Source organism: Ictalurus punctatus, chromosome 3 (assembly GCF_001660625.3).
Source record: "Ictalurus punctatus breed USDA103 chromosome 3, Coco_2.0, whole genome shotgun sequence".
Classification (NCBI taxonomy): Eukaryota; Metazoa; Chordata; class Actinopteri; order Siluriformes; family Ictaluridae; genus Ictalurus; species Ictalurus punctatus.
In genome coordinates, this window is record NC_030418.2 from 10,743,755 (window position 1) to 10,769,713 (window position 25,959).

Below are 25,959 nucleotides of genomic sequence, written 5' to 3' on the forward strand. Positions count from 1 at the left end.
TTAGCTTACTACAGAAATGCTGAGCTTTCTTCTTGCAGCTGTGTGTGGTGCATGGTGTGCTATGTCTATGTAGAGTCTATGAAGAATACTGTTGGTTCTTCTTCCTGCATGCCCCAACACCACCCCTCGCTCTCTCTGCATAGTCACCATTTTGGCAGGCATGATGTTCCAAGTTTGTGTTCTCTTTCTTTTTCTCCACTGCTGCTACTCACTCTCTTTCATTTTTTCTCTCTCACACTTTCAGTTCTGGGTGCTCTGGAGGCCTCCTGTGGTTGAGGGGGCCGCTGTTGGCAGAAGCTCAGCCTCCCTGCCAGGGGCTCCATATTTAGCTGCATTGCCTGTCCGCCAAAAAGCGGGCTCACACACGCACACAGCACACATACACACACCCCTCCCCCCCACATACACACAAAGCAATAACCCAGTGATGTATACATGGCCAGTAACCCAGGTCAAAGCAGACAATGTGCTCTCACCAATCACTCCTAGCTCTAGTGCAAGTGAGTGCACTGTGTGTGAACTAGCAAATGGCTTTCTTTTCACACACCTTTCTCCTGGGGCCTCTAAAGGTGATGGTTAACAGGAGTGACTCTTATGTGTTTTCATTTGTGTGTCAGGGTAAAGGGGGGCTGGGTGCAGATGAAGGTTTCAGGGGCCCCTGAGGTAGTTTTCTGTGGCACAGATGTGAGGATTTAGGGTGACCACGTGGGCACACTTTGGAAATGATCAAATGAGTTTGCTTTTGACTCTGCTCTGGTTGGAAACACATTGCCTTTCAACACCTCAAAACAATGACTGGTGGCCATAATAGGTGTGTAGTCTGCAAATCATAAGGTCATCTGTTTAGCATTTATATTCATACACGGAACCACTTCATTGTGTTTAACTGAGACCTGGGGTTGTGCAAAAGTTGCCACCAGCCCTGTGAGTACTGCATGTGACTTAACAGTGTGTTAAGTCAGTGAGGTTGATATATGGAGATAAGCAGTGTCTTTGCTATGCTCAGATTAGCTTGTGGTGAACAAAATTGAGGAACTAAAGTTCATCTAGAGTGAGAGGAAGGACCGACCACATCAACACTGTGCTTCCCTAACACTTGTCTATTGCAGGTGGGGACACCCACAGACAGCTAACCACTGTGTATCTCTCTCTCTCTCTCTCGCTCTCTCTCTCTCACATACACACACACACACACGCACACACTAACTAGTTGCCCATTGCTCCATACTGAACTGTTATAGATGCCTTCATGTCAAATAACAGTCACTCACATTCACCAAAACATACTCATTCCATAAATCCATCATGGAGGGCAACTCCTTTCATAAACTGGTTCATGCTCCACCAATGATCAAATGCAAATTGGGTAGAAAAAAACAGAATATTCTCTTAATAATGCACATCTCTACCACCTGTAGCTCAAGGCTGTTTTTCTCCTTAGCTTTAAATCATATCCAGACATGATACATTTTGATGGATACAGTTTGGATTTGAGTGTTTTAGCCGACAGAAAAAGCCTTGAAAAGTTTCTACTCACTGTCAAGTGCTGGAACAGCCATGCCCGCATGATGTTGGTTGCTACTTTGGGGAAGATGCCACGCTTTTTATTCCTCTTCTTCTCCTTGTCAGGGTCATCATCATCACCTGTACTGGGGGAAGCCACGCTGTTGTCCAGTCCGTCGCCTGTGAAAACAGATACACAGATATACGTGCATTGTCAGCAGAACCTGTTTACGTCAGCTGACAGTCATAAAAACAAACGCTCAATACACACGGTAGAGATTTTCCTCTCAACAAAATAGGGCAACAATTTGCACTAGTATGGCTTACAGGCAGCAGCTCTAAATGCATTGAGTTTTAATACTTTTAGGAATAAACCACCTTTCTCCCACAAAAGAGAACCTCCAAGCTCAGAGCACAAACAGTGAGAAGGAGAGAGAGTAAACACAGTCACTCAAAGGACTTGTACTGTCGCATTTGTTTACTGCCATCAGAGTCTGAGAAGGATCTGCATTGACAAAGAGATTTAGTCTTTATCAGTGGAAGTGGGGAAGTATTTACCCAGAGCTTTCTTTTTACTTTAGGTGGAAGAGATACACTGCAGCACAAAAGAAGGGCACAGAAATATGAATCGCCTGCACAGACAGTGGCTTTTCAAACATCCAATTTTAATAACAATGCCCCATGAGTGCAAACAGCAACCTGTGGGTTCTTGATAAGGCTCCATTAAGGAGAGTTACACAGCAGCCAGACCCAGATGGAAACACAGGAGAGGATTTAAGTTGGAGCATGGTAATGCTCTGCATATGATGAATATGAAGCTTTGGTGAGCACCCAGTTCTATTCAAAAACCCAATTATTGTGTGATTTCTGAATTATAGAGAGAGATCCCCTCCCATATCTGTCATTTTATAATTGTTATTATCATTATTCAAGAGCAAAAGCAGTCGATTCTGATGTTTTAAATAATAAATCATAAAAGAAACATGAATGAGGTAAACTAGCTCAGAGAGCTGTGAATTTCAACAGCTGAGCTCTCTTTTGTGCACTGTCCTCGGCAGGGCAGACTAAATTGAGCACAGAGTTAAAATTAGTTATTTATTAATTACTCGAGAAGTGTTCCCAACATGCTGTTCTAAAACCCTTTGAGACTCCATGGCTTAACTCTTTCTCTATCAGCACCTTTAAATACTTGCACAATGCTTACTCATTGATAATTAATGAGAATGTCTGTGGTAATCTGGCTGGAGATAGTTTTCTTTCCAACTTCAGTGAAATAATGAAGGGCCTAAAATAGCCTTTGCTCCCCATTACCTCAGGCAAAAGAATTCCTGAAAGCATGCCTTGAAGGCATCTGAATTATATACACTATTAGGAGAGTGGAGGCTTTCTATGTTCCATATAAACCTCCTGGCCCTGCTGCATGAGAGCGGCTCCAGAAAAGGCTGCGATTTCTTAAGTGAAGACTTATGTAGATACAATGGTGCTGCTTTGCACAAGGGCACATTTCCCCCCTTTAGACACCAGAGATCACAGGCCACCCCCACAGAGAAAAAAACATTCTATCAGACACACACTCAGTCACATCACACACACAGAATGTGAGCTTTGATTACATCATTAACTGATGCCAAAAACAGTTGGGCTTAAACAGCAGTTTGTCCTCCCTACTGTTTTTAGGCAAATAAGACTTCCTCGTTCCTGCCTGGGAGGGGAAGCAGCACTGCTGGTTTGTAATCTAAGAGCAGATTCTCATTGGAAGCAAATGCTCTCAGATCGGTGTAAAGACCAGTTCATGTTCAGCAAAGCTTAAAATAATAAACCCAGGGCTTGTCCCATGCGACTAAGCAGAAGCAAAGGCTAGATATCAGAATAGAAGCAAAAGTATGGAAAGTAAAAGGGGTAGAAAAGAAAGTGAGAATAAAGAGACAGGAGGAGAAAGGAGAAGGGGGTGGCATGAGAGGGAAACAGATTGTGTGATCTCTGAAGTTACTCTGTTGTGTCTGCTCTCTTGAGCCACTCTTCCTCCTCCTATTCCCTGTATTATGAATTGTTTAACCTCTTTCCCCCCAGTATTTTTACTTAGCCCTGACCTCCAAGGACCAGTGCCTTCGAGGCAAAAAGGAGAAAAAGAAAGTAGCTGAAGCTGTCGATTTTTATTGGCATTTCCATTTTTACTGCAATTTGATACTGATGCACCTTGGCAAGGTCTGGGGCTGATTTTGAATCCTTTCTCTTCAACATCAACAGTAACCAGCCATATGGTGGTGGCTGTAAACCACATTTTCACAAAATATCATCATTGGCCACACTGAGCCTAAGTTTCTTCCTCCCTGGCAAAGAAAGGTGTGCAAATGGTGGCAAGTCCGAAAAGGTGGAAATAATCATAAAAATGATGCCAGTCCATAAACAAGCTCACAGCCTCATTAGACCAGCAGCAGGCCCCAGTGGCAGATTTATTCGCCTTTTTGCTGATGCTGTGAGGAAATGCCATGGGCTAACTTTGGCCAACTGCTAATGGGTTATGACAGCGTCTTAGCAGCTAGCGGAGGGGTGTGTGGGGGTGGTGTGCAGGCCAGCCTGCCACTGACAGTGAGGGGAAAAATGTCATCTCATCTGCCCATGTGAGCTGGAGTCTGTGTGGCAATTAGGGAGCAGGCCGGTGACTGGAGCAGGCCAGAGGCTGAGGAGGATGCCCCACGGCAAACCAGGGAGAGAATTTTTTATGATCTGCTCACACACACACACACACACACACACACACACACACAAACACACATACACACACACACACACACACACACACACACACACACACACACACACACACACATGACTGACATCACTCTCCCTGCCTGCCTGCTTGCCTGCCACACAAATCAGGTTAACACTACCCCCTCTCCATGCTTTTGTCAGCCAGCTCTCCTGGATGGCTCACTCCCTGTTTTTGCTCGCCTCTTTCCTATCTCCCCCAACCTTTTTCTCTCTCAGTGTTGATGACCCCCCCCCCTTCTCTCTCTCTCTCTCTCTCTCTCTCTCTCTCTCTCTCCCTCTCTCTCCCTCTTATACCCTCTTACCCACTCAAGGCATTTCCTGACATTATCAGAGGAATCTAGGGTAATCTGTTATGATCTGATTACTCAAAAGGACACTTTAATTGGCACTACCTGTTCCTTTGTTGGCTCGTACACAACCCTAAGGTGTCAGACATTTTTCTCATGATTTACAAATTAGCAATGCGGCACCTCCAGACTGTCAAGCTCATTAACATCATATAAGACATCCACTTAAGCAGATGCAATGCTCATACATGCTTTTTCACAAAGGAGTTTTTCATTGAAGAAAAAAATTATAAAGATTTACAAGCATTTTCAAGGCAAGGGTTATAAGTCAGTGTGTCAAAGTACAGAACACAACTGATTACCCCTTTCAATTTATTAAAGAAGTGTTTTAACTAAACTTTATAGGCCATGGTCTGCTGGACTGGGTCAAGTCAGGGAGACAGTTTTTGAATTTTTACTTCTTACTCTACCCTACATTTAGTCCAACAGATGATTTCTGGATCACCATGAAGCAACAGGAGTGACATGTGCCTCTACTAGCACTTCTAAAAACTTTTAAAAACTTTCTCTCTCTTTCTCTCTCTCTGTCTCTCTCTCTCTCTCTCTCTCTCTCTCTCTCTCTCTCTCTCTCACACACACACACACACACACACAGTAAAATGACTTTCCACATCCTTTCAGACATATTCACATACCCTTTCTCTCAAACTCACATACACATGCCCACAGAGAGAGAGAGAGAGAGAGAGAGAGAGAGAGACAGACAGAAGGGTAGGGGTGGTAATAGAGAAGACAAAGCAGCATTTATTTTATTCTGCCCATTCATATAGTCAGAATGGGCTAGGCGATGTTTCGGGGAGGGGGTTGGACCGTTAGGGGTGACGGGGGGTGGGGGGTTAACTCATTCACATTCCTTTGCAGAATTCCTAACAAGAGACGCTCAGAGTCTCAGAGTGACTGCTGTACTCTCAGGGCCTCAGCATGCAATTTTCAGCAGCCAGCCACCAATACCTCTGTTCCTCTTCACCAAACTTCCTATCACCAACATCATCACTCCTGACCCTTAACCTATTTACGCTTTGTTCCAAACACAAAATTGGAAAACACAGCCAAGAATAAGATAGATAAACTGGTAACACTTGTTCTTGTTTAGATATAACTATTTATACCTATTTGTAATTTAGAAGCAATGCTTTTCAGGTATATTGATAAACAGTAATCATACCTGATAATGTGCTGAGGTACTACAATTAACTCTTAGATCATTTCATTAGAGCTATAGGACACTCTCCAGACCCACGGTTTATTGTTCACTACCTGTTATATCATGTGCAACCTGGAAAAAATAGAAACTAAAGTAAACACTTTAGATAAATAGTAATGCAAATGTTTTAATGTTTGTACATTAAAGGATTAACATTTGAATTATTATATGTATAATTTGCGCTTATAATAGTATGTTTAATCAAGAACACTAGCATGCGTGCTGTGATATTGCCCTGTCTGGGTGTGTGTATATTTTCATAAGCATGCACAACATACAGTTGCTGAAAATAGGTAAACATACATCTTTTTCTTTTTTCCTTTTATAATTACAAGGAAATAATGGCAGTGTAAATACTAATCTGCAGAGCTTCGTGATTAGGATCTGCAATTAAAGGTGATTCATTTCAAATAATGAGGTAAATGATGATAGTATAAAGAACCAAAGAGCCTTGAATAATGCTGACAGACGCCAGTTGGTAAAGCCATAATTCGATACATGAAAACAAATGTAATTACAAACCCTTTTATCATCGTTCGTGTCTCTTTGCCCACCTTTACTGTGCTGGAACCCAGGCTGTAATGTGTGTTTAATGTATTCCATATTTAGCATTGTTCCATCTCTCATTACACGCTGGTGCCTATGCCAAGGCCTTGCTGTGAGCACTTCATACATTTTCCCAGGTCTCTGGGATCAGGCGCTTGACATACCCACAGGTAATGGCAAAAATGTCATTGCAAATGTTACGGCTCTCTCTCGACTGTGTCTGTGTAAGGGTCACTTCCACTGAAGCCCTCGACACATTGGAAAAACGCGCCAGGGCCCAAGGGCAGAAAACACAGCATTAACTCAGTAAGCCACCCTCTTTCTCTCTCTCACTTTATCCTCTCTCACCCACTCTCTTCCTGCTTCTCTTGCCCACCTCCTGGTCCACCTCTCTTTCCTTTCTTTCCTCATCCAGTCCTTGTGCTGAGGGGGAAGAAACTGTTGAGTGGCAGTGCAGGCCAGTGAGTTTACCCTTTCATGTCAAGCACTTTTACTGTGCAACTATTGATTTTTTCCTTCTTTGTAATCTTTCTTTTTTTTTATCTGAAGATATAAGACAGGAGAAAAGGCAGGGTGCGGCGGTTCAAATGGGAACTCATCCAGAGTCCTTCGATTCCACCGAGACTCTTATACACTCACACACACCTTATACATTCCTTTTTCTTGCTTTCTGTCTCAGACAGCTTTTGACACCTTCTTTAGGCCAGGTTTGTTCAATAACAATCCAAGCCAACTGACCAGGAACATAGTGCTTTAAAAGAAATGGCTCATGAAAAAAAGCCCTTAACTGCTTCCTCGCACAGTAACAATACTGGAACAATCTGGCCCAAATCAAGCTAATCTCCTAAAAGTAAGTTCTGAAACACATTAGCATGTTCAGAAATACACACATGGTACAATAAAACCAAGAAAGTCTTTCTCTAATTTCACTGAATGATAAATGAAATGTTTGCAGTTAACCTTTTAGTCTTCAGTGCAATCCTGTATTTCTGCAATATCAGAACCAGACCAAGCACTGTCATATGAAAACAAGGCTTTTGACTGCAACCACTAGTACACCATGCTTTTTGGGCATGCTGTGGCAAGTCACTAAACAGAACTGAATGCCCTGTGGTGGAGTTAAGAAGCCTTTATTATTGGCTTCTAGCAGATAATTTTCCACCTGGTGGCTATCTAAATAATGCAGGCAAAGATAAGTGCTTTAATAGGCAGGGATTTTCCCCTTTGCAGAGTAGAGCTGATAATAAGGGAACATTTTACTGCCAATAATAGCCCCTCAGCTCTCAATGAAATTATCCAATGGAGTTAACATGGAGGGGCCAGTGGAAGGCAAAATTACATATGATTAGCTGCTGTTTATAAACAGGGAGCATGGATAAACTGGCAGAAAAAAATAAGGACAAAGAGAAAAATGATTTGAGATCAAAAGATTTTTAACATATTCAAACATAAATTCAGTGAGAATATTCTCTGCCTTGCTAAACTGCATGTCAAAGAGCCTGTTTCTTAGCCTTGTGGAAGCTATAATATCGTCAGTACAAGCTCCCCCAATCCTACCCATAGGGTCACAGCATGCTTTCTGAGGTTACAGGAAGTGGTGTAGAGGGGATGTGGGGAATTGTAGTACTATCAGCTGAGAGTGGGCTGAGGAGATAAAGCTCTGTGCTGGAAAAGACAGATCGGCCTGAACATCTACTTCCTGATTACAGCAGCACAGGACGGCTGGACACTAGCGATACCATTACAGCACACACCTCCTCATACATCCAATACGCAACACGCAACACACACACACACACACACACACACACACACACACACAGACACACACACATGCTTGGCCCAAAGAGCAAAGGGAGCTCCAGGGGCCAGTGTGCCTCTATTGGTCACAACCTTTACATTTAGGTTATCAACTTGGGAATCTGTCCCACTCCTGCTTTTCTTTGACTCATTCACACTCAAGCACCAGCCAGCGATCAGATTACTATTCAGAGTGTGTGTTTCGTAAACACAGCCAACTAAAAGCTCTGACTCTCTCTTTCTCAAACATGCATTAAAGTAAACACAGCACCTCCAACCACACACCCACAACCACACACTTTTTTGTTTGTTTGTTATTTTTAATTCACTCCCTAAATCTTTAGAAAAGGCCTTGAAGAGCCCTTTTTCTCTCTTCTCATTAAATCCTTCAACAGGTATCCATGTCAGAAGCTTGGCCCTCAGCTCTGGAGGGGGCAATTATTAAAGAAGGGTGAGTCTCAGGTCAAGCTTTTGCCCAATTGTTAACACAGCCATCCCCCTGAAAGAAAACCCTATTCTGCCAGCCTGCAACTTTTCTTCTACTCCGGCCACTTCTGCCTTCATGCCCCAACAACACATAACAAATAATTCCATTATGGCAAGTGGCTTCCAGTGGTATGTATGCATATTGAATACTTTTAATGTGAGGCTTGATTCTCAAAATCATTTCTTCATAGGAAAAGGGATTTCTGGGTTATTGTCTCTCTAAACAAGCTGAGCAAAATCTGTATCTGTTTGCTAAGCTAGATGATGCTACATGTATTGGGGTAGAATGAAAAGGAGAATAATCAAGATTAAGACACAGAACAAAATAAAATAAAGAAAAACAACAACATGGACATATGCTAAACAGTCCTCCTGCTATCTGTCACTAAATGTTCATGTCATTTCAGACAGGCCCAGGACCTTACACATAACTCACGCCTCAGCCACTATCTACAGGAAAATATTCCTCACACAGCACTATCGGTAAGGCAGCATATGGCAAACTAGCAGTAGGCCATTCATCCTCATCCTCTTTGGAAGCTAAAATTAGCACAATGCTGTTTGTGGCTTTTAGCTGGATTTCAACCACTGTGATACTGCTAATATAAAAGGCCAGATCACCTCTGTCACAGAAAGAGAGAGGGGGAAAATGAGAGAAAGAGAGAGATAATATTCAAGCACAGATCATGGCAGGATTATCCGGTTAGGTTAATGTCTTTTTTTTTCCTTGCATGTCTGCTGAGAGACTAACAAATTTTAATCTTGTTTTATTTGGAAACAACTTCTCAAATGCTCATTCTGCATGTAGGGCAGTGTTTATGCAATGCTTTTAAAAGAACCAAATTAGTGGAGATGCATCTCTCTTTGGCAGACAAGGTCGTTGCTAATCTCTTTATCAAAGACTTAAAATAAACTGTAAAGTTCTAAAGAAGAGTGTTAATGCTTGTTTGTTGACTGTAGGTCTTCTCTCAGTCTGCTTTCTTTTCTTCTCGTTCTCTTTTATTTTGTAACTCTTCTCTCTATCCACCAGTGATCTTTTGGGTGTTATCTGTGTTTTTCTTGGAGAGCTGGGCAGTGTGTATCTAATGTCCACTGAGGTCCAGAAATAATGCCTTATTTGTCATCCAAAACTCCTATATACAGAGTTTTGGAGACTTATTAAACCAGAAAAAATAGGCTGAAACTGTGGTGAATGTATTTTGATGTGATGCATGTAATACTCATTTTGCTACCAAATTTCCCCATGGGGATCAATAAAGTACTATCTATCTAGAAATGTCTATCTAGAATGTTTCTGAGGCCTAAATGATCAAGTTGATCAAGTGGACCCACTGCCTACATACAAACACCACTGCCTTACAAACACCAGCAATTTGGTCTTGGCCAATGAGAAAATAGCTTAGAAAAGGACTTTTTTAAAGCTGGAGAGAGATGAACAAAGTGTAGACTAGCTATATATAGCATTTGCTTCCCTGCTTGAGCTGAATACCCCATAGCAAGTTTCTTTCAGGCAGAAGTTTTTTTTGTCGTCAAAACATCCTTAATACATTAAGGTGGGACAAATGATCTCAAAAAGAGATGCAGCATCAGCAAGCAAAATGAAAAAAATCACCCCAAATCTGTAACCAGTGGGAAGCAATGTTAGCATAGCAGAGGAAGGAGAATAAAGGGAACTCTTTAAGTTCAATGGCCAGGGTTCACATGACAAACTCAGGCAAAACACAGCAGAAGGAAGTGCCCCAGTGACCACTAAATCCCAGAGCAAATGCCACACTGACAGTGTATCATTGCAGCTTTATGATCATTATCTACTGTGAGACAAGGTGCTTAAGCAGCCCTATAATTGCCAGTTAAACCAGGCAAAAACGCATGAGAGGTTTGATATATAGAGAGCAAAAGAGGGAGGGGTTTGTTTGCTTGTCTTCTTTGCGCTTTTCCCTTTCACTTTTTTTGTTCCCACACAGCAGAGAACCTAGGCCTAATCTCATAGCCAAACTGCGCAGCACTGTGGGAACCCACTCTGTTTCCCCTTTTTCCAGCATGAGAATGCTGATGCTACTCCTGGCCTTATCAGTCACATGGCCATAAAGGCATCAACAGCAGTAACTCTCAGCAGAGCTTGGCAGTTTTTACATTGCTACTGTAATTTGCCAGGGTTGACAGTTTAACACGCAAGTATAAGGTTGAGATTGAATGTGGCATTTCCTCTCCAGGTAACCAAACAAGCATGCTTGTGGAGTCTTGGTTCAAGGCATCGGTATGAAAGCCACTAAATAAACAGCAACTTTGCTGTTGGTGCCTGATATCACCTTGCATCATCCATCACTGAGCTATTGAAGTTACGTTTAGCTCTTTTGCAGGGAATATTCATAATATCATCAGAAGACCAGTAGCCTAGAGGAGAATGCACTCCCCTCTACATGCTGGGAGAAACAGGCACTGTTCTTTGATGTTCCTGTTTATGCTATTCCTGTTTATGCCTTTATTCCCAGACAATAAAGCTTTAACCATCACTGCCTCAACACTCTCTTCCCTGTACTTTTTCTCACAGTTTCTGTTCTGTGATTGTGTTTGCGTGTGTTTGTTTGTTTGTTTGGTGGGTGTGTGGGTGATATACAGCTACTTTGCTCACATGCTGCCTGCCATCAGACCCCTTCAATATTAAAAGTCACACAACTTTATCAGCCATTAGGTCTCAGATTTAACCAGATTACATCCAGCCTCGACTCCCAGCACTGTGCACATATACATGCACAACAGAGAGAATTGCCACCTTCATCTCAGTGATAACAGCAAGCTTTTGGAGCAGCACTTTGAAACAGGATGTATGCACGCTTGAGGCTCAGTTAAAGTGAGAAACACAGTGGGGGGAGAGATAGAGATAAAAACTGAGACAAAACCGTAAATTCATAATGGCTCAGAAGCTGAGCTAAAAGCCCAAACCTCTGTGTACATTCACAAAAGAAAGTGAGCAGTGTTACACAGTAGTGTTACACAGTAGTGCTACACATTCAGTGCTTAAAGAAAGCTAGTGCATGCTCCTTCAGAGAGAAGGGGGAAAGAGTGACAGACAAAGAAGGAAGCAAGCTCTTCCAGTCTGTTGGACAATTGTTTCAATTAACAAGTGAGTTTGACGAGTGTGAGCAGCAAGGGCTGTATGGGAAAGACTAAAAGCACACTGCTGCTGACTGGCATGAAATCTCAGTTGCTGTCTGCTGACCTGCTCTGAAATTTGACCAATCCCTGCACAGAGGCGGTAACTTGGGGCCAGTGAGCCAATGGGGACTGTTGCTCAAGCTGACCTTCATAGAGGCCTGTGGCAAAATGAGTCGATGTGATGTTGAGAACAGCACTCACATGCTCAAATCAATGCGGCAAAATAATGATCAGGATCTTTATTTTGCTCAAAACATCTTTATCATGAGTAAATAAAATGTAAAATCTTCCTTTCTGGAACAGAGAGACTTTTAATGTCACTCAGCCCGGGATAGGAAGCGAGCACTGGAAGCTTGGCTGGAATTTTTTGCAACTCCTTCGAAAAATGGACAGCATGTTCATTTGTTTGCACATCATTGAATAGCTGCATTTGTCTATAATCCTGGTAGTGTATGTTTGGTGTACATTTATAAACTTGGTGATTTGTTGAGAGCAGACTATGCAGGCTTTTTTCAATCTGCAGCCAATATGCAATAAATTTATGCAGCCAATAACAAGAGGAACTATTTGACTTGGCACACTTCTTGAAGGGGGGGCTCTTCTGCAAATGGGTCCTGGTAATTGCTGATACGTATCAAACTAGTCATCACATTGGCTGTAGACTCTTTGTACACACAAACAAAACCCTAAGCTTCTCAAAACAGTCAGCATGCTTTCTGTGTCCTCTCTTTATGCCCTTCCCGTTTGTGGTAGGGTTAAAATTCTTATCCCTCCTCTTCTCTGTGTGGCCCAAGGGTGTTCTTTTTAATCTGCACTTGCCTAGAACCCTTGCTGCTCTATGGTAGGGAACTGAAGAGGCTCATAATAATGACTTGTTTTTTTTCTGCCCTCTTAAGCTAAACACATTCACTAATATAAGTGTGATCTCTGATACAATACAACAATAAGTCCTCTGAGAGGGCAGCAGTCAAACAAAGGCAGGCATGTACAGTATGTGCTACACTGAGCCAACCTCGGTAATATACCTGCTCTAATTAAAGAAAGGCTGGACTGGTTCTCATCTGAACTCCTCTGAGGAGTTGAGACTCTCACTAGGGAAGACATGCGAGCAGAAAATCTATCTCTCTTTCCCTCTCTCTCTCTCTTCCTTATGCACAAGGTAAACATTGGAAAACACAACATGGTTAAATATATTATCATAATGAGCATCAGGTCTTAGAGCATGTTTAAAGTCACAACATGGCTATCATTCTCTTGCTTATTTAATGATTATTATATGTTTTTGAATAAGCTCTTTGCTAATGCTAAATATGTACCTGACAGAAGAGCATGCATATTGGCTTCCAAACAGGTATTTATTAAGTGCCTGCTGGCAGATAGATGAGAGGAGAGGAGCTCATCAACATATGTGTAGTGAAAGGAAGTGGTAGAGCATGGAAAGACGGAAAAGGTCAGTAAGAAAACAATCTATGAGAGAGACAGGGCGGAGGGGAGGAAGCCACTTGGGACAGGGGAAAGTGTTCATGAGTATAACAGCCAAAAGGATAATAATGCGCTTATTGGGATTATGAAGTGACTCCTTACAAAACATGCTAATATGGTTAATACTGGTAGTTTCCACATTCAGTAATTAACCCACATTGCATAATGCCCTCCCACATCACATACAATGCTTTAAGCAATACTTATGTAGTGGTACATGTATTAATGTGGTGGTTAGACATCTTCTTTTAAGTCACACATAAGCACTCACACATACAACAGCTTGGAACTGAGGCATGGACATGTTTTCCAACATTACAAGTATAATAACAAACACAGCCACAAAATGAAGCTCAATAGGGGGACTGTAGGGGTGAGCAACATTAAAAGCCTGCTTATAATTGGAAGCATGTGACAAATGAAGTGTCAGTTTGGTCAATAAAGAGCAAAGGTCAGAACTGCAGCAAGTGTAGCTCCAAAACCATACAATATGTGCTCATTAAGCTGTCCAATCAGAGTAGGGCAGCCTGCCTGGACCATTAGTCATCAGACTACATCTGACTGCCTCGGCTTATCGCCGTCCTTCTCTATCCAGGAAAGGGGGGAAAATAGAACAATAAAAACTGAGGACTCACCTCTCAGTGGGAGTTACTGGAATGTAACATGGTTCATTCATTCAAGCCATGTTACTGAAATGTAACATGGCTCTTTTCTGCTTGATACCTTCACAGGCTCTTGGACTGCCATCCTGACACTGGCTTCAATAATAAATGCAGTTGCTTTTTGCCTACAGTTTGTTTGAAACCAGCCTCTCTGCTCCTCACTCTGATCCCCCTCTCAGGACAACAGGGTTCTCACTGCTTATTACAGACTTAGATGTACTACATAGACTCACAAAAGGGAAACTTAACATTCAACTTCAGCTTTCCACTGGTGTGTCACTGGAGGAGAACGATTTGCAGGATTTATCTGCTTTTCCTACTGAAGTTTCTCAGACAGGGACATTCCATAGCCCCTGGATGGAATAAAATAGTAAATAAAATTGAGATACTCTTCCCCTGGACTGTCATCGCCAGCGGCTACACAAATGCTGTGTCCAGCCAAAGGAAGCCTCATTAGTGTGTACACATTTATCACAACCAGCTGATGGGCTTAAACATGGTGCCCTGCAAAAAGAACCCTTTACGATTTGCTTTGGCTTCACATCTCTTGACTCTTCTGAGCTCCCACTGATAAACTCAGGTTCTGGTCAGTAAGATGACTACAGAACAAACATATAAAAATAAGTATGTGTGTATATACAGTATCTCACAAAAGTGAGAACACCCCTCACATTTTTGTAAATATTTGATTATATCTTTTACTGTGACAACACTGAAAAAGTGACACTTTGCTACAATGTAAAGTAGTGAGTGTACAGCTTGTATAACAGTGTAAATTTGCTGTCCCCTCAAAATAACTCAACACACAGCCATTAATGTCTAAACTGCTGGCAACAAAAGTGAGTACACCCCTAAGTGAAAATGTCCTAATTGGGCCCAAAGTGTCAATATTTTGTGTGGCCACCATTATTTTCAAGCACTGCCTTAACCCTCTTGGGCATGGAGTTCACCAGAGCTTCACAGGTTGCCACTGGAGTCCTCTTCCACTCCTCTATGACGACATCACGGAGCTGATGGATGTTAGAGACCTTGTGCTCCTCCACCTTCCATTTGAGGATGCCCAACAGATGCTCAATAGAGTTTAGGTCTGGAGACATGCTTGGCCAGTCCATCACCTTCACCCTCAGCTTCTTTAGCAAGGCAGTGGTCGTCTTGGAGGTGTGTTTGGGGTCGTTATCATGCTGGAATACTGCATACTGATCTTGCTCTGCTTCACTATGTCACAGTACATGCTGGCATTCATGGTTCCCTCAATGAACTGTAGCTCCCAAGGTAAGACACACTTGTCTTTGTACTCCTCACCTGATTGCCGCCACACACGCTTGACACCATCTGAACCAAATAAGTTTATCTTGGTCTCATCAGACCACAGGACATGGTTCCAGTAATCCATGTCCTTAGTCTGCTTGTCTTCAGCAAACTGTTTGCGGGCTTTCTTGTGCATCATCTTTAGAAGAGGCTTCCTTCTGGGATGACAGCCATGCGGACCAATTTGATGCAGTGTGTGGCGTATGATCTGAGCACTGACAGACTGACCCCCCACCCCTTCAACCTCTGCTGCAATGCTGGCAGCACTCATATGTCTATTTCCCAAAGACAACCTCTGGATATGACGCTGAGCATGTGCACTCAACTTCTTTGGTCGACCATGGCGAGGCCTGTTCTGAGTGGAACCTGTCCTGTTAAACTGCTGTATGGTCTTGGCCACCGTGTTGCAGCTCAGTGTCAGGGTCTTGGCAATCTTCTTACAGCCTAGGCCATCTTTATGTAGAGCAACCATTCTTTTTTTCAGATCTTCAGAGACTTCTTTGCCATGAGGTGCCATGTTGAACTTCCAGTGACCAGTATGAGGTTGTGGGAGAGACACCAAATTTATCACACCTGCTCCCCATTCACACCTGAGACCTTGTAACACTAACAAGTCACATGACACCGGGGAGGGAAAATGGCTAATTGGGCCCAATTTGGACATTTTCACTTAGGGGTGTACTCACTTTTGTTGCCAGCGGTTTAAACATTAATGGCTGTGTGTTGAGTTATTTTGAAGGGGCAGCAAATTTACACTGTTATACAAGCTGTACACTCACTACTTTACATTGTAGCAAAGTGTCATTTCTTCAGTGTTGTCACATGAAAAGATATAATCAAATATTTACAAAAACATGAGAGGTATACTCACTTTTGTGAGATACTGTAAGTACAAACATAAAAACAATTTTGGGAGCGCTTACCTTGTTCACTGCTGTTGTCGCCGCTGTGTGATGTGTGCCCACCACTGGAGGGTCCTGGCGTGCCCCCGGAGCGTGTTGAAGCTGTGTCATCATGGTCTCTGTTCCATGAGGTCTGCACAGAGAGAAAGGCAGAAAGAGCACATAGTAAGGCATCAGACCACAGGGACACAGTGCAAAGATAAGAGCTCACTACACTCCCACATCACAAAAACACCCAGTGCTATCAGATATTTCCCATATAGCTGTTTTTTAAGGGAGCAAATTCTTCCCATGTCATGCACTCTTCACTATGATGCTCACTCTTTGCAACCATAAACCTGACGTGGAACACTGTTTGGCGCTCAACAGTTCACACTCAATTCACAAAACAGCAAAACACTAAACATATATTAGAGTGAATAACCACTCATTTTGAACTATTCTAGACCAAGCAGATACTATGAACCACACAAACAATAGTCTGATGTTACCAGAGCTAGGAGAGCCATTGTTCTAAAGACGTGATGTGGATAGTCCTGTGACTCATTGGATTCATAAAGCTTGTACTTCTACACATAAAGGCTAAGAACACAGCAGTAAGAGACAGGGCTGCTCAGCCTCTTCTCTTATATCTCAAACAGAAGGAGTGTAAGTGTGTGTCTCTGTACAAGCCTCTTCAAGCTGAACAAAATCAAATAAGAGCCCGCCTCTCCTTGTAGAGCAGCAAAAAAAAAAAAAAAAAAAAAAGGAAGACAGAGAAATTTTATTGACAATTCAGCTTTGCTATATAATGGCTTAGGAGTGTCAGCTGTTGGCCAGACGCATGTGGCAAATGGAAAAGACATGAGGATAAAGAAAAAAGGCCTGAACAATGGTGAACTACAGCCTTGGAACCCTCAGCCCATGCAGGGTCTGCTCACGCCATACAACACACAACAGATGTTGCCTCTTATCAATGGGTGTTTCAGAAAAAAGTAATGTCTGTACAAGAATAAAACCTAGAACAGAGCAGAGCTCATCTTCCTCTGAATTTAACGAATCTCTATATATGATACACTGTTGTTTCCAATTTGTTAGTCTTGTCACACATAATCAAACACACACACAAACACACACAGACACACACACACACACACACACACACACACACACACACACACACACACTCAAGCAAGCACAATCGCAGAACAGAAACCTGTGAGAAAAAGAACAGGGGAGAGAGTGTTGAGTGTTATTTCCAATAACACAGTAGCAGAACTGCTGAACAATTAACAAGACCAACTCTGCTCATTATACATTTTCTCCAATGTTCTAACTACCTGCAATACTTCCTGTATAAATACTTTTCCTCCATCTAAAAAAAATGTTGCTTACAATGTATTAGCATGAAAATCAAATGCTATTACGTTCAAAGTTTTGTTTTTTTATAAAAAAAAATTCAGCAGCATACCAAGTGTATGCTGTAAGAGGTAATTTAGAACATATGCTCAGAGAGAAAGAAATCTGTTAAATCAGCTTCAACTCCAGTTATTCAAAAAGAAAGGGAACAAGAGGGAGAGTAAAAATGGATTGATGGAAAACAATTGTGCAGCACCATGTCAGTGGAGAACATCAGGCTCACAAACTACATTGCCCCAACATGTTTTACGTACAACAAATCCCAAATTAAAATATAATTAAGATTAAAATGGCAAACTATGGCATTAACTGTAATTGAACAAAAGAGCAGGCTTGTGGGAGGTTTGCTGCAGAGGCCCCGGGGAACGGGGGAGGGTCTTAGCTGAGGGTAAGTGACATCTCCAGGGTACACGCCTATTTATAACAGGCCAGCCACTCCTGGCTACTGCAGATCTGACAACTAATTAATAGAAAATAGCCAGATCACAGACCAGCCAAATGCACAGTAGCACTTCATCCTTCCAGCTAGCCTACCAGAACGATCACACAGGAGCTAGAGGTAAAGGGTGGAGTCTATTAATACATCACAGAGGGAGGAGCTGGTGTGTGTGTGTTTGTGTGTGTGTGTGTGTGTGTGTGTGTGTGTGTGTGTGTGTGTGTGTGTGTGTGTGTTTAGATGGCTGATTATGGGAGACCTGGATGTGGAGGATACACTCCCACTGCACAAAACAACACATTTGATATAGTTCACTGTCCTTCTAATGAGTTGGCTGGAATTTCTTTGGCCTTTTTCTCTTCCTTCCCCTCCCCCTACATTCTTCTCTCTCTCTCTTTCTCGCTCCTTTTTCACTCAGTCCTCTCCCGTGCAGGACGGATTAATTCAATGCTTAATTGTTTAGTAAATTAAATTTTCCACATTCTAGTCTGCATAGCTTTAGATAAAGTTCTTAAACATGTAGTGCGCAGCCCAGGGAGCAGTGTTTGTCATCTATGCCTGCCTCTCTCTCATTTTCATTACCATTTTCTTCCTTCGACACTTAATTCACCATGAACAGATTTTCCTTGCTGGAAATTCTGATTCTGCTATGATCGGTGAGGCATTCCAGTCCACTGCATTTGCATTGTGTTTGGGTCTTTCTCACAGAGCACCCCCACGTTACACCACCATTCATGCAAAGAACATTGAATCCCAAACCATTTATTATCATTAAAAACTAGTTTTCATGCTGAAAACTACATTGATTGTATGCTTATATACTTGGTTTTATATATTTGCTTTTACAGAGTTACAAAATAAAAAAAACTTCTCACATATGTGTTTACATTTTTGTGAATTCTTGATAGGGCTTCCTCTGAACACTAGTGTCACATTGTTTTGTTTTGTTTCTCCAGCCTTTATCCAGACACCACAACAGATTAAAAAAATGAAGTTTGCTTTTCCCCCCTTCAAAATAGCACCACAGAGATTTGCAAGGGTACTTGAGCAAACTGACTAACTCCTACTCCCCTGAGAGTCGCTGCTGTAGCTCCGGATTCACACATGAGTTTAGCTGAATGGACACAGACGCCAAAAAGCAAATCTGTTCTCAATGCTTGCTTATTTGTTTACATGTTTACTGTTATGTGTTAATAAGAGCAAGATCCTGAGAGCCAGCAAGAATGGGGCTTTTTAGCTCAGACCCAGTACTCACTCACTCCACACTGAAATATTGAAGGATTTTTGAAAATGAAAGGATTTCAAAAGAAAAAAGAGAGAAAGCTAGAACAATCCCCTCCCCCGTTACACCTACTCCAACCCCAAATCCCACAATGCTAAAGAGAGAAAAAAGGAGCAGTGGAAAAGGTGGGGGCTTGATAACTGCTGAAGAAATTTGGTTGGTTTCAGTCTCAGGAGAGAGAAAATATATCTGCATGGTATTTGGGTAGCATCTACCTTCAGAACAACTTACTTAACTACCATAGCGCATATATATATATATATATATATATATATATATATATATATATATATATATATATATATATATATATATATATGTGTGTGTGTGTGTGTGTGTGTGTGTGTGTGTGTGTGTGTGTGTGTGTAAGTGTGTGAAATGGATTTGTTGGTTAATATGAAAATATGTAATGCGTAGGACTGATGAACTGATGGACTAATGGATTGGATCACTAGTTGAATCCTACATTTGCCAGAGAAAGAGAGAGAGAGAGAGAGAGCGAGAGAGAGAGAGAGAGAGAGAGAGAGAGAGAGAGAGTCAAGTCCACTGTTTGGACCAAGGTCTATAAAATGAGCTCAGCAGATGTAGGCAAAGATGGGAATCTATTAAAGTTAGAGTATCACATCACAACACAAGTCAAACAACAGATATTAACTAAGGAGCAAACAACATTGGCATAAAGGATGAATGCTGTTGTAGTGGGAGCCTGTTCACTGAATCCTGTGATTAAGTACATCAACTCTGATGCAGAGCTGAAGAGTCAGAAGAGGATGTCAAAGAAACTCTATAGATAGGTAAGAAGGTATATTATTGACATGATATGCTTGTATCGAGAACAATTTTAGCAAAGCGCATTGGAATCTGTGTTATGTATTATGCACAATTATATGAAAATAGCTTCTTGCCTGGGGCAAATTCTATTTTAAAATATGTATTTAGAAAACTGAATAAAAATATAGGAAAAATATTCCAAATATTTATATATTTATTTATTTAAATATTTATTCCAAATACTTGGAGAGGTAGCACAGCCCACTGACCTTGTGATAGACTTATGTATATACAATAATTCTGCATTTTAACTGTATTGAAGCTAATGCAATAATCGCCATATTATCCAGTTCCTAAAATAATGTGTGTTTTTACTACTCAGAGCATTTGATAGTACCATTCATCCTTCCAGTGTACGTGCAAAAAAAAAAAAAAAAAAACAGCAGTCATCTCTAGCATCACTTGCTGAATTGTCAACAGCAACCTATATTTGGCCAGAGAAACAGAGAGAAATTCAATCCTATAATTTCTGCCTAAGGTTACTCACAATCACTGTAGTGTTTCAAACATTGTTCAAAGTCCAAAAAAGGAACTTAGCAAATGTAGGCAAAGAAGAGAACCCATCAAAGTTCACAGTATCATAACACAAATCAAACAGCAGATACTGACCAAGGAAAGAGTCATTAGTGAAGAGGATAAACACTGTTCTGAACACATTGTTTTCAGTCAGTCTTGTGCAAAAACATATCAGCTCAACCACAGGAGTTAGAAGAAGTTTTGCTTGTATCTTTCTCATTTGTAAGTCGCTTTGGATAAAAGCGTCTGCTAAGTGAATAAATGTAAATGTAAGTCAAAAGAACTCTATAAATATGGATGCATGAACATTGTGAATGGGAGATAAGACTCATACACTTGCATGGTTTTAGAAACATACAATTGAAACTACATCACAATTCTATGGAACAAGTGTCCTGCCAAAGATGTCCTATCCTATCTGTGTAATGATCAATATTCAGCAAAAGTATGGCATAGAGATCACAAAAAAAAAATACATACACCTTTAAAGAAGGGCATCAGTGAATAAGTGAGCAGTTTAATCATTTAAAATCTTCTTCATCTTGCCTGGAAAAATCCAAAGAACCCCTGAGAAGCTACTGAAGTTGTAAGCACTAATGCCACAACTTAAGAGACTACTTTCAAACTCTAAATTCACTAGCAAATGGTACAGCCACTCCTAAACTGAAATTAGAGACAACTGTGCAAATGCTGCTCATGCAACTATCCTCACACCCTTTGCTCAACTTTCCAGATTGAGCATGAAGCATAAAACAAAAGGCATGATGTAAAGGAGACACAAAAGTCTCCACCACTAGAATGTTTCATGATATAACACAAGACAATACTGATAAGAGTTTTTATATGGTCAAGGTTTACATTAGGCTTACACACTGAATTGTGTTTTGGCAAGTTCCCAAGTGTTCACTTGAATGGGTTGCATGAATTTTCACAGGAAATGAGCTCCTGCAAAATTCAGAAATTCTAGACAGCACTTTTGATTGCATTTGATACGAATAACGCTATAATATACGACCATAAACGGCTGTAACCTTAGTCGTCGTAATTTTTCCACACGAGTTGACTTGTAGCAATAGTGACCCATGCAGTGCACAGTGTCAGTTGCATCTGTACTGAGCTGTATTGAAATGAGTACCGCGGCTTGTGAAATCAGCACTGCCGTTTGATGACTGCCGAAACGCACAGGAGCAGCGCGAGGAAAGGGTTAAAGGGTCTCTGCAAGGCACCTGAGGGGGAGCAAAGCGCCTCGAGTTTATCAGCGAGCTCTGAACGTCAAACCGTCCAAACTTTCCAAACTGGCTTGGCTGCATTCACACGCCAGTCGAGATCTACTGGCTTTTTAACCTACTGTTCCCTTTGTGTTGTTGGGAGGCGCCGTTCTTCTTTCACTGCTCACAGTCCATGCAAAACAACGGCGGCCCGGAGCTCAGACATTACTGACACGATGCATGGGCGCACAGAGAGCGAAAAGCCAGAGTCTCATCAATTCTGTGTACACTCCGCCTTCTGCATGAGTCTTCTTGCCGGAATAAATTGGTTTATGAATAAACGAGCACCCTTGCTCCCTCTTGTGCAGAATTTGCACGAAGAACATTTTCCCTAGTCCAACTCAACTATATGCCCGAGGGCATATATTAAAAATACATATGGAGCGAGAGAATGCACACGCAACGCAAATTTGTTAAGGGTGTCACTGCGTAACATAGGCTATATACACAGATATAAGATATAGAGGGAATATAAAAAATAAATAGATTCAACTCACTAAATGTGTTAAAACTTGCATTGTCACATGCAATTACTTTACGTTTAAAAATTCAAAGAACTTTTGGAAGTCTTTAAATTTGATTAATACGTTCCATCTCAAATCCCGTATTAATAGCTAATAGCCTGTGTCAATATGGGATAACGGTATCCTATTTTAGGCATATGCGGTGGATATAGCCATACACTGAATTAGCTCTCTCCTTCTTTCGGAATAATAAAAAAAACATGTCAAGCGTCAATTAACGTTTGGCACATGAAAACTTGATCACGTCAGCTTTGACATTTTCACAAAGAAGTGTAAACACAATCCTCGCCTCGATATTTAGTTCAAAACCACTATCAAGGAAAATATAGGCCACATCTATGATTCTAAAGTCAATTAAAGATCTGAATTCGTGCCCCCAAGCACAGCATAAATTGCTCTTGTCAAGTTATATACCTAGATACCCCTGGGTGTTCTTATGGTCCTCAGCTATTTCTATCACTAAAAGTCATCTGCTCGAAAGAAATCTGTCTTTTCGGAAATGCTTGCGAATGTTACCTCTCCTCTGGGGTAACAAAAAAGAAAAGAAAGAAAAAACAACAACAATGCACAATATTTAATCTGAACTTGGAGTTTCATAAAGGCTGTGTGTGAATCTGTTCATTAACATTAATAGAAGTTAGATGACGGCCAGAGGCCGTTTTATTTGGTAATGAATAGAGCAGCACGCCAGAGTTTTCACTCATCGCACAGCTACAACTGGTCAGGGCCTTATCCGATCACTCGGCCATATGGATTTAAATGATTTAGCCTAACCGCCTCGTTACTTTTTATGTTAGCGAATCTGTCTCTTCCCTTTAAAATAAGCACTTATCTTTCCTTATCTATAGTAGCACTCTCTGGAAGTGTACATCTTATTAAAATTGCACGTACTGTATGTTAGATTTTAAAGAGATAATACCCCACTGTCAAAGTTTGGGAAATGTCAAAAAAATGTCGTGCAAATGTCCAAACCGGTATGCCGTCATGCTATGTTAGTATATCAGTTAGTAGCTACTAAATAGAATATCAGTATCTCAAAATAACAATTAGCAGCCTATAGTTCCGGTCCATCAACTAAACTTTCCGAAAATGATCCCGCGGACCATGCAACACCGAAATGAACATTAACACTGAATTGAGAAATGCACCGCGCGCTGTTTCTGAAAACATTACTGACATGAACCTTAATGAAGCATAGGCTAAAACCCGACACAAAATATCAGGCATCTAGTCTTTACTGACTCGCACCAGTGCTCTCAGGAGAGTTTACCTTCACATACTATCCGCCCTCTATTTGGTTTTGCGATCATGTTCAGCACCTCTGAATATTTTTTGGGTTCGTTACAAAAGAGAGAAGATTTTTTTTTTTTTTTTAACGCGACGGAGACGGCTAAATTAAAATCGACACAAAGCAGGTCAAGTTTGTGGCAATGCTTTCACAAGTTAATCCCCTCAGGTCGGATCCGGGATCAAACCCTAATGAAGCGATAATGGCTACATTATTCAAATGTTCTCTCTTCATTCCGACGCAATCCGAAAAGCCTTAATCGCATGCAAATAAGCGCGAGCAAGCTGAGTGACCCCAGGAAACACAGAGAGGCGCCACTGTACCTGATCCAGCGGCCCCGACGATCTCGTGATTTCCTCGCTATCCGACTTAGATCCTCCTTCTCTCTCGTCTATTACCAGGTCTATGGGCATCTTGCCTTTCAGACAGCTAATATACCGGTGGCAAAAGTTGTCACACAGCTCGTGTACCTAGATGAAATGGGAAAAAAAAAAGAAAAATCAGTCAGCTAAAACCAGCAAATCCACAGTTCCAAATAACTTTATTTTAACCGACAGAATAGAGATATCACACCACAACTGACAGTGACAAGAGCTACACACCATACTCAAAAACCGTATTAAATTCATCTGCTCCCTGGTCTATGGTCATTACGGATATAACTTACTGGAGTGGCGTTTAAGATGAAGACCTTAACCCTCCTTTTATGTTATGGGTCAGTTTGACCAATTTCCACATTTGAGATGTCTGAAATACTGGTTAATGTCTTTTTTCTTTTTGATTTTTTTTCTCCAATTTTCCTTATTTAGGGTCACGAACATATATGCAAATATTACTTCTTATGGCTTGTCTCTTACAAGCCATAATAAAGGTTACTGTTTTAAGCTGTTCTTTGCTGTTTTGTATGTATTTAAACTTTGTAAGGCATTGTGACCCATAAAATTTATTTAATTGCGTCTATATTTATTTTATTACTGCCTCCTTTCATTATAACACCGCCTCTCTGCCCACTGAGCCATGCAATCACAAGGAAATGTGCTATTCGTGAATATATGATCATGGGTATGAAGCATCGGGCCACATAAACCACACTTTAATACAAGTGGCCTTGCATTCAAAAGATTTGTCAAATAATTTGATCCTTCTCAGGGACGCAGTTAGACAAGCTCCAACAGACTTGCAGAAGTAGCAGAACTTAGCGGGCATTTCTCTAGACCATTTTCTGAGCCTTAAAAAAATCATATGTTCGTCTTAATGAATGCGTCTTAATATAAGGAAAATAATATCGGACAAATAACTGTATAGTGCTAGAAAAAAAAAAACAGAAATATATGAGAACTGAATGAAATATAGCATTGATATAGTTCTGGGTGAAAAATCTGGTTGGCATTACCTTCTCCAGCTCCAAGAGATGAAAACGTAAAACTTGTATGGCTTGTATCATCTAAAAAAAGGAGAAGAAAGAGATAAAGACTTTCTCCCAAATGAACGAGGCCTATGTACAAAAAAATTAAAAAGTCAGAAAATCGTTGAAAATGAGTGGCTCCTAGTTTATGTGCAATTTACGAACTTTACGGCCAATAAAATGAATATGCTACTACGCAATTCAAAATACAATTTGTAAACGAATAAAGACTTCAGTCCGAGCAAGCAAATATATCGTGTATTTAAATGTATAGCAAATATGAAAAAAAAAATCTGCAAATAAATTTTATTTTTAATTGCAGGACGCCATGGTGCAGACAAATTTATTTGCATTAAAACTTTATTTAAAAAGCGGTAACATCAACCAGTCCAACACGGGGAACTGAATATTTCTACCATTATTAGCTTAATGCATTAATGTGGCCTTAATCACAATAAAAGCTAATTGGTGGCGCTTACCAAATTATCAAGCTCGGGATTTGACGAAAATAATGGCTTTTCAGCTCTGATCTGGAATGAAATGTTAATGCATATGTTATAAAATACATACAAAATATATCCATAAACTCTTTATTATTTAAAAAGAAACTGTGTATGTGCATACCGGACAAAATCACAAAAATATCAAATATGCAAACTGTTCTAATTAATCAAAGTTCACATTTTGCGAACCTGTTTGGCGAATACGGCGATGTCTTCATTGAAGGACTCAGAAGAACACACATCTCCTCCTGCCACGCCGGGCTCCCGAGGCGTGCACGTCGCTAACTCACACTTTTCAAAAATCAGTGCTAGCAGTGGAAAAAGGGGATGCCTAAGTAAA

The 25,959-nt window shown here is 41.1% G+C and overlaps 1 protein-coding gene across 3 annotated transcripts in view; it reads right to left on the reverse strand.

Moving 5' to 3' along the window:
- The window catches only part of meis1b (Meis homeobox 1 b), a 64,449-nt gene that overhangs the window by 35,201 nt on the left and 3,289 nt on the right, over positions 1-25,959 (reverse strand). For all 3 annotated transcript variants that reach the window (XR_008396270.1, XM_017464277.3, XM_017464278.3), the window contains exons 3-8: positions 25,809-25,950; positions 25,596-25,646; positions 25,105-25,155; positions 24,035-24,181; positions 16,190-16,301; positions 1,538-1,683 (exon numbers count right to left, since the gene is read on the reverse strand). Coding sequence is in view for 2 of the 3 variants with exons in the window: in XM_017464277.3 (XP_017319766.1) it covers positions 1,538-1,683; positions 16,190-16,301; positions 24,035-24,181; positions 25,105-25,155; positions 25,596-25,646; positions 25,809-25,950 (649 nt within the window). In the remaining variant the exon portion in view is untranslated. The remainder of the gene's footprint in view (positions 1-1,537; positions 1,684-16,189; positions 16,302-24,034; positions 24,182-25,104; positions 25,156-25,595; positions 25,647-25,808; positions 25,951-25,959) is intronic.